This window comes from Rutilus rutilus (assembly GCF_951802725.1).
Source record: "Rutilus rutilus genome assembly, chromosome: 2".
NCBI classification, from domain to species: Eukaryota; Metazoa; Chordata; class Actinopteri; order Cypriniformes; family Leuciscidae; genus Rutilus; species Rutilus rutilus.
The window spans coordinates 26,576,025-26,592,347 of NC_140210.1; the positions used below are offsets into that span (position 1 = coordinate 26,576,025).

The 16,323-nt window shown below is 36.6% G+C and overlaps 2 protein-coding genes across 2 annotated transcripts in view; both read right to left on the reverse strand.

The window, feature by feature from the left end:
- The window catches only part of cckbra (cholecystokinin B receptor a), a 70,832-nt gene extending 68,423 nt beyond the window's left edge, over positions 1-2,409 (reverse strand). Inside the window, exon 1 of the mRNA XM_084395407.1 lies at positions 1,984-2,409. Within this exon, the coding sequence (XP_084251533.1) occupies positions 1,984-2,143 (160 nt within the window). The 5' untranslated portion in view covers positions 2,144-2,409. The remainder of the gene's footprint in view (positions 1-1,983) is intronic.
- A 4,877-nt stretch (positions 2,410-7,286) lies between these two features.
- Positions 7,287-11,857, reverse strand: LOC311286876 (uncharacterized protein). The gene is made up of 4 exons (XM_084403323.1): positions 11,601-11,857; positions 8,220-8,558; positions 7,968-8,095; positions 7,287-7,642 (listed from the first exon to the last, which is right to left on the reverse strand). The coding sequence occupies exons 1-4, from the start codon at positions 11,683-11,685 to the stop codon at positions 7,550-7,552; spliced, it is 645 nt and encodes a 214-aa protein (XP_084259449.1). The 5' UTR covers positions 11,686-11,857; the 3' UTR covers positions 7,287-7,549.
- Positions 11,858-16,323: the final 4,466 nt, after the last annotated feature.

The following is a 16,323-nucleotide window of genomic DNA, read 5'->3' on the forward strand; positions in this document are numbered from 1 at the left end:
AGTTTGCTTGTTTATACCTCTGTCAGTGACTATACTGTGACATGAGAAATATGTTGATGTTTACGCTTTTAAGACTCTTCAATACAAAATGCTGCTTACAAAAAAATATATATTTTGTCAGAATAAACTGATATTTCTGTCAGTGGGGAAAGAAGCTCTTTGCAGCCATCTAGCAAACATGGCCATGCAGCAACACCTTGAACCCTTGGGCACAACCCAGAGTGGGATTTCTCCAGTCAGAGAATCTGTAGCTAATTAGTTCATTACAATCCTGTAATTACCATTTCTGATTTTATATATATATATATATATCAACTAAAACTACTTCAAATTTATGCTCATGCATGAATCACACTGTCTTGCCAACTGTATGCCACCACCTTTCATCATTTACACTGTAAGTCAACACATCAGAACTCTCTCAAATGAGAATCTCCCCACCTTTTCAAAGAGCAAAACCACCCGATTGAGTGAGTCGCCATCATCTGGATCCATAAATTAGAAAAAGGTGACTGAAATGCTGTAGTAGTTTTGTAATCACAGGTAAGAAACTGCTATGGGTGTTTGTGCATAAAAATGTAATCAAATTTAATGATTTTTATTCCCAGCTGGGGGTTTTACTATCATTGTCAAATTGGATATATCAAATTATAGATTTTTGAAATGAATAGACAGAATACTTGTAGCCAGTAGGTCCTTGCAGGCAGTTTTAATCTGCTGCCAAACTAACACTCCCCCTGACTGGTGTCACTATGATTCATAACCTTGCACAAACTGATACATTTAAAACAAAATTGTTATTTAGAAATAGGACCATCATTCTCATGCCTACCAGTCATTCTAGGGGTCAGGGTTTTGAAGTATAGTGACCATATTTACCCATGATTATTTTTCCACGTCCTAGCAAACACCACATTTGTATGTTCAAAGATTATTATGATGAAGTTATCTGAAAAATGCAAAGAGCATTCTTGGGGTTTAACACTAACCATTACCTCTGACATTCTTGTAGTTCTTAAAATAATTTGAAACAGGGAAAATATTGACTATGTTATTATTATTTAAAATACAGAGGTTATGTTAAAGATACTGATGTACTATTGAAAGAAAATAAACACATTTTAATGAGCATTTGTGACTCTGGATCACAAAACCAGTCATAAGTAGCACGGGTATATTTGTGGCAATAGCCAACATTGTATGGGTCAAAATGATAGATTTTTCTTTTATGCCAAAAATCATTAGGATATTAAGTAAAGATCATGTTCCGTTCCGTTCCGATATTTTGTAAATTTCCTACCGTAAATATATAAAACATTTATTTTTGTGAGTGAATGCAGCACAATCACAAACATAAATGTACAACTTTAAAGACGATTTTCTCAACGTTTTGATTTTTTTGCACCCTCAGATTCCAGATTTTCAAATAGTTTTATCTCGGTCAAATATTGTCGTATCCTAACGAACCATACATCAATGGAAAGCTTATTTATTTAGCTTTCAGGTGATGTATAAATCTCAATTTCAAAAAAATTACCCATGTGACGGGTTTTGTCGTACCAGGGTCACATTAAAAAAAATAAACACACAAACATTATGGGAAAACCAAGCTGCTATTTTTTTATATATATTTTTTTTATTCAATGTGTCTATGTGCAGTATAGTGGTTGCTGGGGCGTTGTAGCTTTTGGAATTATTTCATTAATGTTCAGGCACACTGTTATAGCTATAAAAAATTATAAATAATTTGTTTGGGGGAAAAGACCATTTTTACCATCAGCAAAGTGTTGAGCGTTTCATTTCATGTTGTTTTTCACACAGAAACTGGCTCTTTATATCGTCAAAACGTCATTTGACTCAGAAATGTAAATAACAATAATAAAAATAATACCTAAAATAAATAAATAAATGTGCAGATAACAGATAAGATAACAAGGCAATAAAATTACACGCAAACGTTGACATGCATTGGTTTGTCCTCACCTTTTGGTCGTGTGGGTTTGAATTTCTGAATTATTGACGCATTGTTACAGGTGGCGTTAACTTCCACGCTTAACGCAGAGCTGTTCACGCTGGAATTGCCAGGAGTTCTTGAGCATTCCCAAAATGGGTTCTGAGTTTCATTCATTCTCTGTAAATCCATTGTCAAAACAGCCCGCGAGAACTGGTAGAAGTAGCTTTCTAAATCACTGTAAAACTGTATTTATTTACGATATTGCATTCAATTAATATTTTAAACAAAACAAAAATATATAGTTTGTGCCATGAATTAGCAAAAGGCTCCTAAAGCTTATGTATCACTACGCGCTGAAATATTCTGCACACCAATTGCCTGCATCTGCGCGCGCCTCAGTGAGAGAATGCCCTGTGCGCGTGAAACTGTATCAATGGAAAGCGCGCTGTAGCTCTGATGAGCGAGCCGCGTGGGTAGACTGTTCTTTAAGAGTGTTAGCACAGAGGGTGGGGTGATTGTAGGAAGGGAGGGAGAATTACAAGAGAAACAGACTCACTCTCAGTCAACATTTAACAGTGCGCCTCAAACTAGCGTATCTTGGCTAATGGAATGTAAGTCCTATGTCGTCCTCCAGTGGATGTCTTGTGTTACTGCTTGTTGATTATCAAAAGGAATTACAAGTTAGAGCTTCAGGGCTGTAAAACAAAAAGCTTTCACGAGATTATTTAAATAATATTTTTTTTAATTTGTAATAATAATTTTTAATAGTAATTTTGCAGTGTGTCTGATCTTGTGATGTTTCTCTTTGTGAGCTTTAGTTGGAGTGGCTGAAAAAATGAAACTTTATGCACAACTGCCAGCCTGCATGGAGAGGTTCCTGAGACTCCAGAGACACCAGCAGCTTCAAATACCTGTGTTTTTTTTTGTTTGTTTTTTTACCTGTTTAATACAATTAATTTGTTTGAAAGAAAGTTCTTCTGTGCTGTAAATCATTCCCAAATCTTTTGACAGTTTGATCATATCTATTCAGGTTTCGCAAATATTAGTTGTTTTCATGCATTTTGCACCACTGCATGCTTTTCATCTTCAGAAAGATATTTCTTCCTCCCCATGTTGCATGAGAACTGTGACTTCCTTATTAAAGTGGAACAACCTTTTGAGTAGGTTTTCCTTTTACCTAAGAAGACCTGGCAAACTATTTAACAAACCTGTCTGAGATTGATATCAGTTATCTACAAATATATGAGAAATAAAACAAACAAACAAACACTTTCTTTGAAAAACTAAAGTCTGAATGTGTTATGACTGAAATCCTACAGATATGTCACTTGCATAATAATTTGGAACATAGTATATAGACTCCACAAGACCCCTGAAGGTGTCCTGTGGTATCTGGCACCAAGATATTAGCAGCAGATCCATTAAGTCCGTTAAGTTGTGGGGTGGTAATAATAATAATTAGTTACATTTGTATGGCACTTTTCTAGGTACTCAAAGTGCTTTTACATGGAAGGGGGAATCTCCTCAACCACCACCAATGTGCAGCATCCACCTGGATGATGCGACGGCAGCCATATTGCGCCAGAACGCCCACCACACACCAGCTTACTGGTGGAGAGGAGAAAGAGTGATGAAGCCAATCAGTATATATGGGGATGATTAGGAGGCCATAATGGATAGAGGCCAATGAGCAACTTTGTCCTCTTTTTCTGAAGGACATCCTGGGATTTTTAACCCTCAGAAGGTCTTCGTTTCGGAGTCACACCCTGGGCCTTCCCGGTCAAAAGTGACCGGACACCTAAAAATGAAACTTCCTCCATTCCAGTAAAACCAATGCAATTTATTTTTGTTCTATAATATCTTTTTCTTTTTAATTTAGTATTTTGAGATAATTTTATTAAATTTATTAATGTTTATGCTATATTTATGGTCTATTTTTGCCATTGAAAATAAAATAAAAAATTATATATATATATGTTTTTTTATTTTGTATTTTTTTTATGCAGTATTTTAGTTTAACATAGAGTCTAGGCCTTCCAAAAAAATAATGTTTTAAGCAGATTAGCACCATCTGGTGAGAGTATTTGAATATATATTTAAACAATCTCAAAAACTATTTCTTATCAAGTTTTAGATATATATTTTTTTAGAAATAGTGATTTAAAGTGTTAATTTTTGCATTATGATTACAGTCAAACCTAAACATTGTGTTAGAAAGAGAAGCTTGTGTTGCTAAGAAGCTAATTTTATACCCATTTTTTTTATTCAGAATTTGTAATTCAATTAATTCAATTATAACACTTTATGTAAAATAATATTTAAAAAATATATATTGTTTTTAGTCAATTTCCCATTCATTTCCTATGGGGGTCATTTTTGACCGAAGACCACAAGTGTGACTATTTTTTTACGACCACTTAGCATGCTCGGATCATGACCTCAATTTTTTTATGTGTTCACATACATAATGCCATAAAAGTCACCAAGTTTCGTAACATTCCGATGAAGCTGTGATTTTTTAAAATTCAAAACAGATTTTTTGTAATCAAAATTATTGGTGTGTGTGTGTATAAAAGTGTGTTTGTATGTGTGTGTGTGTGTGGGTGTGTGTGTCTGTTTTGCACTCTTGATGTTGTAGAGTGTCACCCCTTTACTGCGGTGTACTTTTTTTTAGCATTGTGGCCGATTTGTAGATTGTACACACAAAAATTTGGAGAATTTTTAAATTTGTCAATTTCCCATTAATTTCCTATGGGTTGGTCATTTTTGACCGAAGACCTCTAGTGTGACTATTTTTTTTATGACCACTTAGCATGCTCGGATCATGACCTCAATTGTTTGTTTGTTTTTCACATACCTAATGCCATAAAAGTCACCAAGTTTCATAACATTCCGATGAAGCTGTGATTTAAAAAAAAAAAAGAAATATTTTCGGTGAGAAATGACCGAGGACCGTCTGAGGCAGGGGTGGGCAAACTTTTTGGCTCAAGGGCCACACTGGGTTTTAAAATTTGACAGAGGGCCGGCCCAGTAGCAGATTATGAAACACGATCTCATGAAAGTGCGTATCTATACCACGAATTTTATTTCTCGTGCCATTTATACGCCAAAAAATATTTTTTTGCGTGCATATGCTGCGCACTGTAAACCCCTTGGTTAGGATTAGGGGTGCTGAGTGCGTGCCTATTACACGCCATTAAAGGGATAGTTCGGCCAAAAATGAAAATTCTGTCATCATTTACTCACCCTCAAGTTGTTTCAAACCTGTATGAATTTCTTTTTTCTGCTGAACACAAAAGAATATATTTTGTAAAATGTCGGTAACCAAACAATTGATGGACCCCATTGACTTCCATTGTAGGAAAAAAAAAATACTATGGAAGTAGTTTGCCCACCCCTGAGGGTTAATGACCACAGAGAGTCAGGACCTCAGTTTAACGTCTCATCCGAAGGACGGTGTTTTTTGACAGTATAGTGTCCCCATCACTATACTGGGGCGTTAGTACCCACATTAGGACCATCCAGGTACTGACCAGGCTCAACCCTGCTTAGCTTCAGTGGGCAACCAGTCTTGGGCTACAGGGTGATATGGCTGCTGGTGCCTCCATGGATCGGATTTTGTTGGTCCAGCACATCCCACAGATGCTTAATCAGATTGAGATCTGGGGAATTTGGAGGCCAAGGCAACACCTTTAACTCTTTGTCATGTTCCTCAAACCATTCCTGAACATTTTTTTGCAGTGTAGTGTAGCATTATCCTGCTGAAAGGGGCCACTGCCATCAGGTCAAAGTAACATCCACATGACATGAATGCCAGGACCCAAGGTTTTGCAAAGAAAACATGATTTTATCAGACCAGGCAACCTTCTTTCATTGCTCCATGGTCCAGTTCTGACTCTCATGTGCTCATTGTGGGCACTTTGATGGTGGACAGGGGTCATCATGGACACTGACCAGCCTGCGGCTACGCAGCTTCATACGCAGCAAACTGTGAAGTACTATGTGTTCTGACACCTTTCTATCATGGGCAGCATTAAGTCTTTCAGCAATTTGAGCTACAGTAGCTCTTCTGTTTGATTGGAACAGATGAGCTTGCCTTCATTTCCCACATGCATCAATGAGCCTCGAGCACCATGACCCTGACGCTGGTTCACCAGTTGTCTTCTCGTGCACCACTTTTGGTTGGTACTACTAACCACTGCATACCAGGAACACCCCAAAAGATAAGCTGTTTTGGAGATGCTCTGACCCAGTTGTCTAGCCATCACTATTTGGTCCTTCAAAGTCAGTGATTCAGATCTTTTTTCTTGCCCTTTTTCCCTTTTTTCCTTAATCTGTTTCCTAGCTCCCAAGCTCGTGAATCAGTATATCGTGCACACGAATTTGGGCACTGGCAAGGACAGTAAAGGATGCTGGCTCACTACACATTGGGACACTGATGACTATTTCTGGCGACGTGACAACGTCCTCATTGTACAACATCACTACATGATGTTTTATTAACAAAGTTCGTGAGGAACACGTTCAAATTATATCCAATCATCACGTCATTCCAATCATCACATCATTCCAACCAGCTGTCAACAATCAGTAATCAACATGTCTACCTAATCAACTTGAGTGGAGGTCTATACTGTATATATATATATATATATATTTATATATTTATATATATATATATATATACATGCAGTCGACTCACCTATGTTCCTCGACAGTTTTCAGCATCCCTCCACCAACCTCACGTCTCCTCACACTCGCCTGGTTTCTTTCCTAACTAGAAATACGGGGGGATTATTCTGGGTTCGGGCCAAAATACAGAGCTCGGAGCCCTCTCCTCGAACAGCACGCCAAATACGCATACTACTTTGCTCTATCTGATACGTGTGAACTCGTGAATGGTAGGCTACTGCATTTATGAACAACAGCAGAGCTGATATCTTTCTGACATTACTTGTAATGTTATTCAAAAGTACATTATTGATACTTTGCTTGTTACGTATACATGTAACATTTCAGCCGTAAATAAATGATAAATGTTAACTAGATTGTTCATTACCTGTCTAGTGATGTATATTTATGATGAATTATAATAAAATAATGGTCTGTATTTTTTAAATAATCTATCGCGTGTCATTATATGTTGCTCACGTGATTTAAGTTGCACGCTTAAGAGCTTTTGTTAAGGGAACATAGTGAGCATGGATGCTACCTGGTTTTCCCTGGTTTATGTTGGGGCTGGTTCAGGTTTGGGATAGTAATTTTAAAGACAAAAACAAGTCCATAGTAGGTCTTCTTTTAGACAGGCAAACATATGTGTATACAGGAAAGAGATTGTTGTATTATGTTTATTTTGAAATAAATGTTAAAAAACACACACACATGCCAGCAAGGCTAATAATAGTTTGGCTACATGTAATAGTGGGTTAAATGAAAGTATAAAACTATGAATAAAAAAAATCAAATGTAGTTGGATCTTTCTCAGGATGTCACCAATGCTATATGCCCTTTTTAAAACATGACTCTCTGATTTGATGGCAGGTCATATTGGGCAGGTCTCGTTGAATGTTGTCAGACAGGCTCATACTACAGTGTCTAAAAACCCTGCCAGGTTGGATGTTGAACCCCCTGCCATTTCCGTTTGCATTCTCTGTCTTTGAAGGGAGTATCAATTTGACTGCACTTGATCTGATTTGCAGGCATGAGAAAGGAATAAAAAAAAATCAATTATTGACCAAGAGCAATATCAGAAACAGCTATTATAAAATAGTCAACATTTCAAAGAACTGTAGCTAAAGTTTAAATCAGGCCTTAAATAAATAAATGCTTGTTGGCAAATTATACTGTAAAAGATTTGCATTATCTATAATCGTTATAACTGCATGTATTGATTACATGAGAGATTTTTTTTTAGCCAAATTGATAACAACTCTAATACTCTGTAATAGACTGATTTCATGTATTGAAATATGTGTTGAATGAGTATTTTATAAATGTAAATATAAGTATTTACCCGCAAAAAGAAAACGATGGAAGTCATTACCAGCCCATATATGGCCATGACTCCAAACGCGACCCACCAAACCAGGTGACCGTGTTGACAGCGATCATGCCTTTTAACTAGGCTCTTTGTTGGCAAACCTACACAAAAAGAGAAACACAAAATGTGACTTTAAACTACATGAAGTCATATTGGCAATTTTTTTATCTAGATAATGCTCATCTTTTTAGTCTTGTTATACATTAACAACCATTAAAAATATACCTTCAACAAACACAATAGTTTGCGGTGTGTATGGCACTTTCTTAAATGGAGGAGGATAGTTTATAAAGGCCTCACAGGTGTACAGGTCTGTAAAATTCGTAGTCACACCGAGCAGGATGAAACTGGTTCTGTTATCCATAACATTAACACTGAGATTGGCAGGGAAATCTGGGCTCTTGCTATTTATGTTGTTGGATGTATCATTTATCTTGATAGAGATGGAGGTGACCACGTCTGGGCCTTTAAATAATTTGAAGTCCATTTCTGTTGCACTGAGTACAGGGCAGGGCACATCAACATTGCCGTTCACTGCCACATGTTTAACCGGTGGGAGATTGCCTGCAGTGTAGAGAAGACAAAAGTCACATAGTTCCATCATTAACATCTCACAACATCTTAATGCATAGTATTCAAGCTTTCATTTTTCAAAACCTGAAATCTTTTATTGGTCTGGCACAATGTTAATTTACTATACTTATATTACATTATTTATTTTATACTTGAAGAAGATGTCTGATTTTGTAGAAGTGGTTATGGAATCCACAAATCACCACAGTCACCCACGTTGCAGCAGAAGATGGCTTCTGTTCTCAAGATCGCTCATAGGCTCTCTATCCTATCTTACAGTTACATTGCTATTCCATTAAGTTGTGTGCACTTCTTAAAAAAAAAAAAAAAAAAAAAAACAACAACTATGGATATAAGAACAGTAATTTATAGTTTTGTCTTTTTAGTTTTGTGGTGGTCTGAATAACTTTATGTATGATGAATGTACACAGGCACTTAGAAAATATTTGCCAGAATAACTAACCCGAAGAACCGTTTGACTGGTTTCTTAATTTCACAAATCTTTCATGACAACTTTTGCCTGTAAGAGTGGAGAAATGTTGTCATAGAGACAGTTTCTGTGTGAACAAACTGCTTTGAACCTCAGGGAAAGAGTGAATCATCTTCATGAAGAATCATTAACTCTCTCTGCACTGCATTTTCTCTTGTCAGATTGTCAGTGGCAATGCCAAACATGTCAGCTTGTTGCTAAATGTATAGAATATTTGCTGCAAGGTCCCACTTTATATTAAAGGATTAGTTCACCCCAAAAAGAACATTTCCTAATAATTTACTCACCCCAATGCGTATCCATGTCTTTCTTTCCTCAGTGGGAGAGAAATTATGTTTTTTGAGGAAAACATTTCTGGATTTTTCTTCTAACAATGGACCTCATTGGTTACCATCGTTTTTAAGTCCAAATCAATGCAGTTTCAAAAGTCTTTGAAGTGTTTTAACGGGCTGTACGCGATCACAGCTGAAGAAGAGGTTGTTATCTAGTGAAACGATAGGTCATTTTCCAAAAAAATTATAATTTATAGACTTTTTACCTTCAATAGTTCGGACTGAGCGGATCAACAAACGGACAGGGAACTACGTCATCACGTTGAAAGGTCACGCCGGCGCCGGTAGAAGTACCGCCCCACTGTTTACAATGCGACCGTACGTAGGAAGATAGTTAAAATAGTATTGTTTGCTATTATATATATAGTAATAGTATTCAGTGAATATGAATATGAATAGTATATGAATAACATTCTGATGAATATGAATAGTAGTTCAAATAGTATTGCCGGCGCCGGCGTGACCTTTCAACGTGATGTCCGTTTGTTGATCAGCTCAATCCGAAGCTTTGTCCATTGATTTGGACTTAAAAACGATGGTAACCAATGAAGTCCATTGTTAGAAGAAAAATCCAGAAATGTTTTCCAGAAAAGAAAAGACAGAAAAGTGTCTTATGTACTAACATTTAAATTAAGCATTTGATACAATGCATTTATTGTGTACATTGTGTTTTACATTGTATTTTTTTACATATTTTTAAATACCTTTTTAATCAATTTGCATCTATAATTACACTGTTGACCCTTCCCTTACTCCTTAACCCACCCTTGAACCTAACCATACCACCAAACCTGTGTTTATCCTTACCCGTATCCCACCTCAAGAGCAGCAGAAGTGTTTTGTAATACAACATGAACACAATTTTTTCACCTACTATAAGTGTGATCTGCGAAATGGGTTCTAGCTTCATGCACTCAATTGTACTTTGTAGCCTCACAAATTAAATCTTTGTGGTAAAACTGATTGAACTGTAAATGAGTCTGACTGCATAATATTTCATTTATCCAATCCTAACTCAATCAGTTAGATTGTATTTTGATATTTAAGAAATCTAGCAACTCATACACTGGCACAAATGTATGTTGTTGCACAGATTTCAGTGTGACTGACTGACAAAAATATTTAAATTATAAAAAATAAAAAAAAACTGAAATTTAAATTTACACATACATAACTAACTTTATTTGCTTTTCCAATAGTCAAACATTTTCTATTTATAAATAAGACTTAATTTAAATCATCAGTTCTCTTCTGTATGTATTGTTGTACTGTGTTGTTGAAAATCTTCATGACTAAGTGCACTTAACCGCACTTCAGCAGCAGATTGTAGCGACAAAGTAGCAGAACATTATTTATTGTTAAACTCTGTGTATATTCATCATCCACACAAAAGGATATTATAGATATATTGAAAAATTGGTGAGGAAGAAGATATGAAGCAACAGGTAAAGCACCAAGATTTAAAATGTCTTGTATTATTTTGCCGCTTATATAAATGGTCTTGTGTTCATTTACAGGTTATAAACATTATGCATTTATGGCCTATTATGAGGTTTTTATTATATATATATATATATATATACACAGATCTATGAAGAGTTCAGATGCAAAAGCCTCTAAGTGCCATCTGAAATTTTCTTCTAGAATGATCATTTTTATATATATACATATATAGCCTATATATGGACTCCACAAGACCTCCTAAGATTAATCTTCTTAAATATGATTATTTATTTATTTATATTTGACTACCATAAGGGCATTCCCGTCAGCCCACACAAACTGTAGCCAGGGTGTAAACAAAAGATTTGATGGTATCTTGTTATTGTGACTTTACATTGCATAATTTCTACTTAAAATATGCACACTTTTCCTATGAACCGAAACTTCATATCAAAATGTAGACTTTAGTTTTTAATTTTTAAGTTTGCCATTACAGGCCTTTCTGTACAAAGAAAAGTTTCGAAAAAATCGAAAATTCTATTAACAATCTAAAAAAGGTACTACTTCTACAGTAACTGCTTTTATTCAAGTAAAAATGATTTAATATAACTAAATCAGCCATAATACATTAGATACATTATACTAGACTTCAGACACACAAGATAACATTAGATAAGACTTAAGAAAACAATGGCATATAACTTGTATGCGTGTCTATGTAACCCACTGTATTGCATTTTTAAAGTTATCACAGAATCAAGATCTTACCTTTGCACATGCTCTGTGTTTCAGATCGGGTGCTATGGAAGAGACAGAGACTTAAGAGGGTCACAGATGTCCTGAAAATCTCCATCTGTTGTATTCTAAGTCTTCACACAATGGAAGTGCTGTTAAAAACGGCAGATCTGCCTTTCGTTTTGGCACTATGGCGTGCTTGTATGGCAAATTCAGCCTTCGGTGTAACTGAAGAACAGATCGCAAGCCAAACAGGAAGTTTCCATTTTCTCCTTGCACCCTTTGTGGTTGATGTTATTTGCATGTTAAGGTTTCATATAGTGCGTTTGGTAGAGATTCTCATGGTATCATACAGTAGCTGGTGTTTCCTCATTGAGGGGAGGTAATAAAGGAGACCCCTGTAGGTGTTTTCTAGTAAACTGTCTGTTTGAGTATTGTCGGGGGGGGTATTGTCATTTAGGGTTAAAGTGGGTTTGTGCTTGAGAGTAACAGATGCAGAAAGTGAAAGAGAGAGAGGGAGAGGGAGGAAGAAAAAGAAAGCCAGCTCCTAGAGGCTCTTCAAAGTTAAAATGACAGAAACATACACACCCTTGATCAGAAAAGGCCTGCATGCATTTTTTAAAAAGTGCATTAAAAGCAGTTTCTGACTGTCTAGCTCCCCAGATGACACATTCAAACACATGATGTGGGGGGAAATGCCTTTAAGCTGATTTAGTAAATCTTCATGTTTCCTGTTTTTAATCTAGCCTAAAACTGGGTGCACGTCAGAGGCAGTGCACTTTGTGATCTCTATGGCAACCAACCCACGATGCTGACGATGGTGTTCGTTGTGCTCTTTCCTTAATGGAAGGAAAGATGAATCAAGTTTCCTCTTATATTATTCATGAGATGAGAACAGTCGCAAATTATGAGGTTTTGTGGTTCTGTTTATATTTAGATCTAAACCTAGAACTGGTTTCAGACCCCTACATGCACTAGCACCCCCTTAAATCTACTTCCTGTGTGAACCACAAAACGTGACGACATGTTTACAGAGCCCATGAATAATAGTGCTTCCAAACAAAAAGTATTGGAACATCAGAATGAAATCCCATGCATGTGTTATATTCTATCCAACATATAGGTGTCTTAGTTTTACAGACCTTAAAAATATTACAATGTTTTCATTTTTAAGGTTGTACAAATGCTTTACCAAATGAATGTTTTAAAAATAAAGTTAAAAAAAAAATCAAACAAATAAATAAATAAATGGCAAACCACAGCTCCAAACATAGAAAAATATTTATGTCATGCTCCCTTCATCAGACAAACTTGGTCTTCATCATTCCCTTTGTCTAGAAATGTCACCTGTGGTGAGAACATAAAATACATATTTTTCTATTTTTTGAGCTGTGGTTTGCAAACTTTTTCCTCCTTTTTTTTTATTTTCTTGTGGTGGAGCACCCTCATTGAGCTTTTCTGCCCTTGAGATGCACTTTGTGTTGAAATTTTGTGGAACATTTTTTAAAATGCTATTTAAATCAATAATCTGTGATTTGTTAATTCTCTTCCCTTTTTTTAACTGATAAAAGTACAAAGAAAAGATTTACTATGTTTTGTACTGACCAACTTTTTTTATTTTGATGGCTGTAACACATTTCAAAAGAGCTGTGACAGAGGCATGTTTCCCACTGTGTCATGTCACCTTTCCCTTAAGTATCAATTCTGTCAAGTGTCTGAATGAATTCACGTAGTGTAACAGCGCAGCACGTCTCGGTTGTACGTCACCACGTAGGCTCACTATTGGCCGACACTGGTCATGTTTGTGATGCGTGTGACACAGAACATGTGACGTTCATTTTTGGGTGAACTAACCCTTTAAATGGTTGTAATTCAAGAATGCTTTGGAATATAGACATAACATTGGTCTTGTTTTAAAGAAGACATTTGGCAGATTTTTGTAGAAGTGAAATAGATTTAGAAAGTGAAACAAAAAGTTATAGAAGTTTGAGTTTATGAAAATGTACAATGTAAAAATGTAATTATTTATATTTTATATAAAATATATATTTTCAAAACATGTTGGACTCTAAAACTGCAAGAAAATGAAAGCCAAAAATCTGAACAAGTTGTGTTTCAAATTTTAGATTGATATCTCAAAAAAATTGCTATCAGTAAGATTTTGTTTGGGCGCAGTACCAAACTTTTTCACTAGGTGACAACCAGACTCCATTACTGCCCATATAAGGGCACCTCCATTTCATATATGTTTTGAGTAATTTGAACCATATATTTCCACAATTTTCATACAATTTATGAAGTAGACATCCTATTCAGAAGTAGTATAGGAAGTTTGGCAGATTTTGATAAACACATAAAAAAGAACACGTATGTGCGCTATAGTTCGCTGCCACATTTTCAGACCTTTCTTTCATGATTTTTCATGTTCATTACTATTTCAAAATAGAGGTCTGAACACGCCTTAGGAGTATGAAAATATTCTTGTTGCAAATTGATAAATTACGACGACTCTGTAATTTAGTTTGAAGATCAGTCAAAACTAGAGATTGTAAGCTTTCAAATGATATATAGTTTGTCAAGATTAGTTTAGGTTTAGTATAGGATATTACTGTTTTGAATATGTAATGGCTTTGGGCCCACCGGTGGGCCGGTGACACTTAAGGGTGACACTACACTTTTTAATAGTTTTACATATTAGTTTTTAATATGTTTTTTTTTTTTTTTTTGAGGATACATTTTTGCCCAATCTTGCCTGATATAAGACAGCTGCTAAACAGTCCATGGTCATCGTTTTCTGATTCTCCTTTTCATGATGGCCCATACATTTTCAGTACAGGACAGATCTGGCCTGCAGGCAGTCAGGCACATCCACGGTGTAGAGGTTCTACGAAACCCCAATGTTTGGGGTTGTAGCATGTGCAGAATAAGGCCTGGCATTGTGTTGCTTCCCATGAAATATGTCATCTAAATGGCAATATATGTCTCTGTACAATCCCAATATATGCCTCCATGTCAATGGTACCTTCACACACATGCAAGTCAATGATGCATTGATGCACCCCCATACCATGATAGATGTTTGCTTTTGCAACAGTCGCTGATGAAAGTCTGGATGGTTCTTTTTGTGTTTGGGACTGAGAACTCGATGTTTGTTTTTTCCAAAAACAAGCTGAAACATGGACTCATCTGACCACAGCACGCATTTCTACCAGAAAGACTCGGGAGATAAATTGATATAACAAGAGTATATTTATTAACAGCCCAGCAAGCATAAATTTATAAAGTTCTTTGGCGTAGGCCCCGTCCTTAGCGCGCAATGCGAGGGTAGCGGAAGCTGCATATCCTGCCTGAAGACGAAGGCAGGGGCGCAGCCGACCCCCTGGAGGTAAAGGAAGGGACCATCCTGGTGGTGGTGGTGGTGGGGAGGGTGAAGGTAATTGGCAGCGTCAACATCTGCGAACTCAGACAAATGTAAGTACCAATATTTTATACTGCGAGTGTTAGCACATGATTGGTTAGAAGTGAGGTAATACATGACGCGCTGATTGAGTCTACCTGGCAGAACTTCATTTCATTTCCACTGTCTTTGGACCATCTGATATGAGCTCTGGCCCTGAGAACTCGTCGGCATCTCTGCATAGATAGAATTCATGTTTGGCTTGCTTAACAGGATTCTCTGGATTCCCTGAATCTTGTCAGAATTTTATATATGGTATGGTGAAAGGGCCAAATTCTTGGCAATCTTGCACTGAGAAATGTGATTTTGGAATTGTTTGAAAATTCTCTCATGAAATTTGGCTCAAAGTGCTGACCCATGACCCATCTTTGCTGGCAAAGACTTTGAGCCTTTGATGGAGGCTCCTTTAACCCTTAAATGCATCATTATTATACATATTAGTGACCCAGATCTATATCTAACACGGATGGATCTCTACCTGTCACTGTAATAGAAAACTCACCTGATATTAGAGTAACTTATTTTTGTGGGCGGAGACAGGCCAGCAATCAGTTTCAGGTGCAGGTGGCTAGTTATATGATTAAGACAGCATAAATGGTTGTTGCAGCAACAGGTGGTGTTTTCTGCAGTTCTGGTGTGTGTTTGTTGTGCTCAACGTGCAGCCTCTGTACCCTTTCATATTGATTATTTAAGAGGTTTTTTATTCTCTGTCTGGCAAGCGAGGCAGACAAACATTTATTGCTGCGGTTCCTTCAACGGGCTGATGGCCGTGTTGGAATGCTGAATATCGTACCTTTTATCTATCATGTTTGGGGATTGAGAGCTGAGATTGGGTAACTGTGCTGCAGTTGTACTTTCGCTAAAGGGCAGATCAGCCACTGTTTTTTGTATATTTTAGTTTTATATTGTGGTTTGTTATTTGATATTGATTAATGTGGTTATCTTAAATATTGTTTGTCATTTGCTTTTGTTTCTTTGGTACTGCTCTCCTCTTTTTGTGTGTTACAGCATTCAGAGATTTTGTACAGGGCTGGGCCTGCATCGACACTAAACCTCCTTCGGTGTAGGTGATTTGGGTGGTGTGGCACTGCTGTGTGGTGTGTATTGAAGGTTGGCACTGAAACGGTGACTTAAAGGTTACTTTATTTGCTGTGGGTTTTCTTCTGTTTTCCTCTGTCTCTTACAGGTGGTAGGAGGTCCATAAAAGCAGGCCCGACCCTCTTGCAGTCTTGAGGAGAGCTATTTCCTAGGCGTAGTCAGCTTATATTTCCTACACTACATTTTGTTACCCTCAGTTTG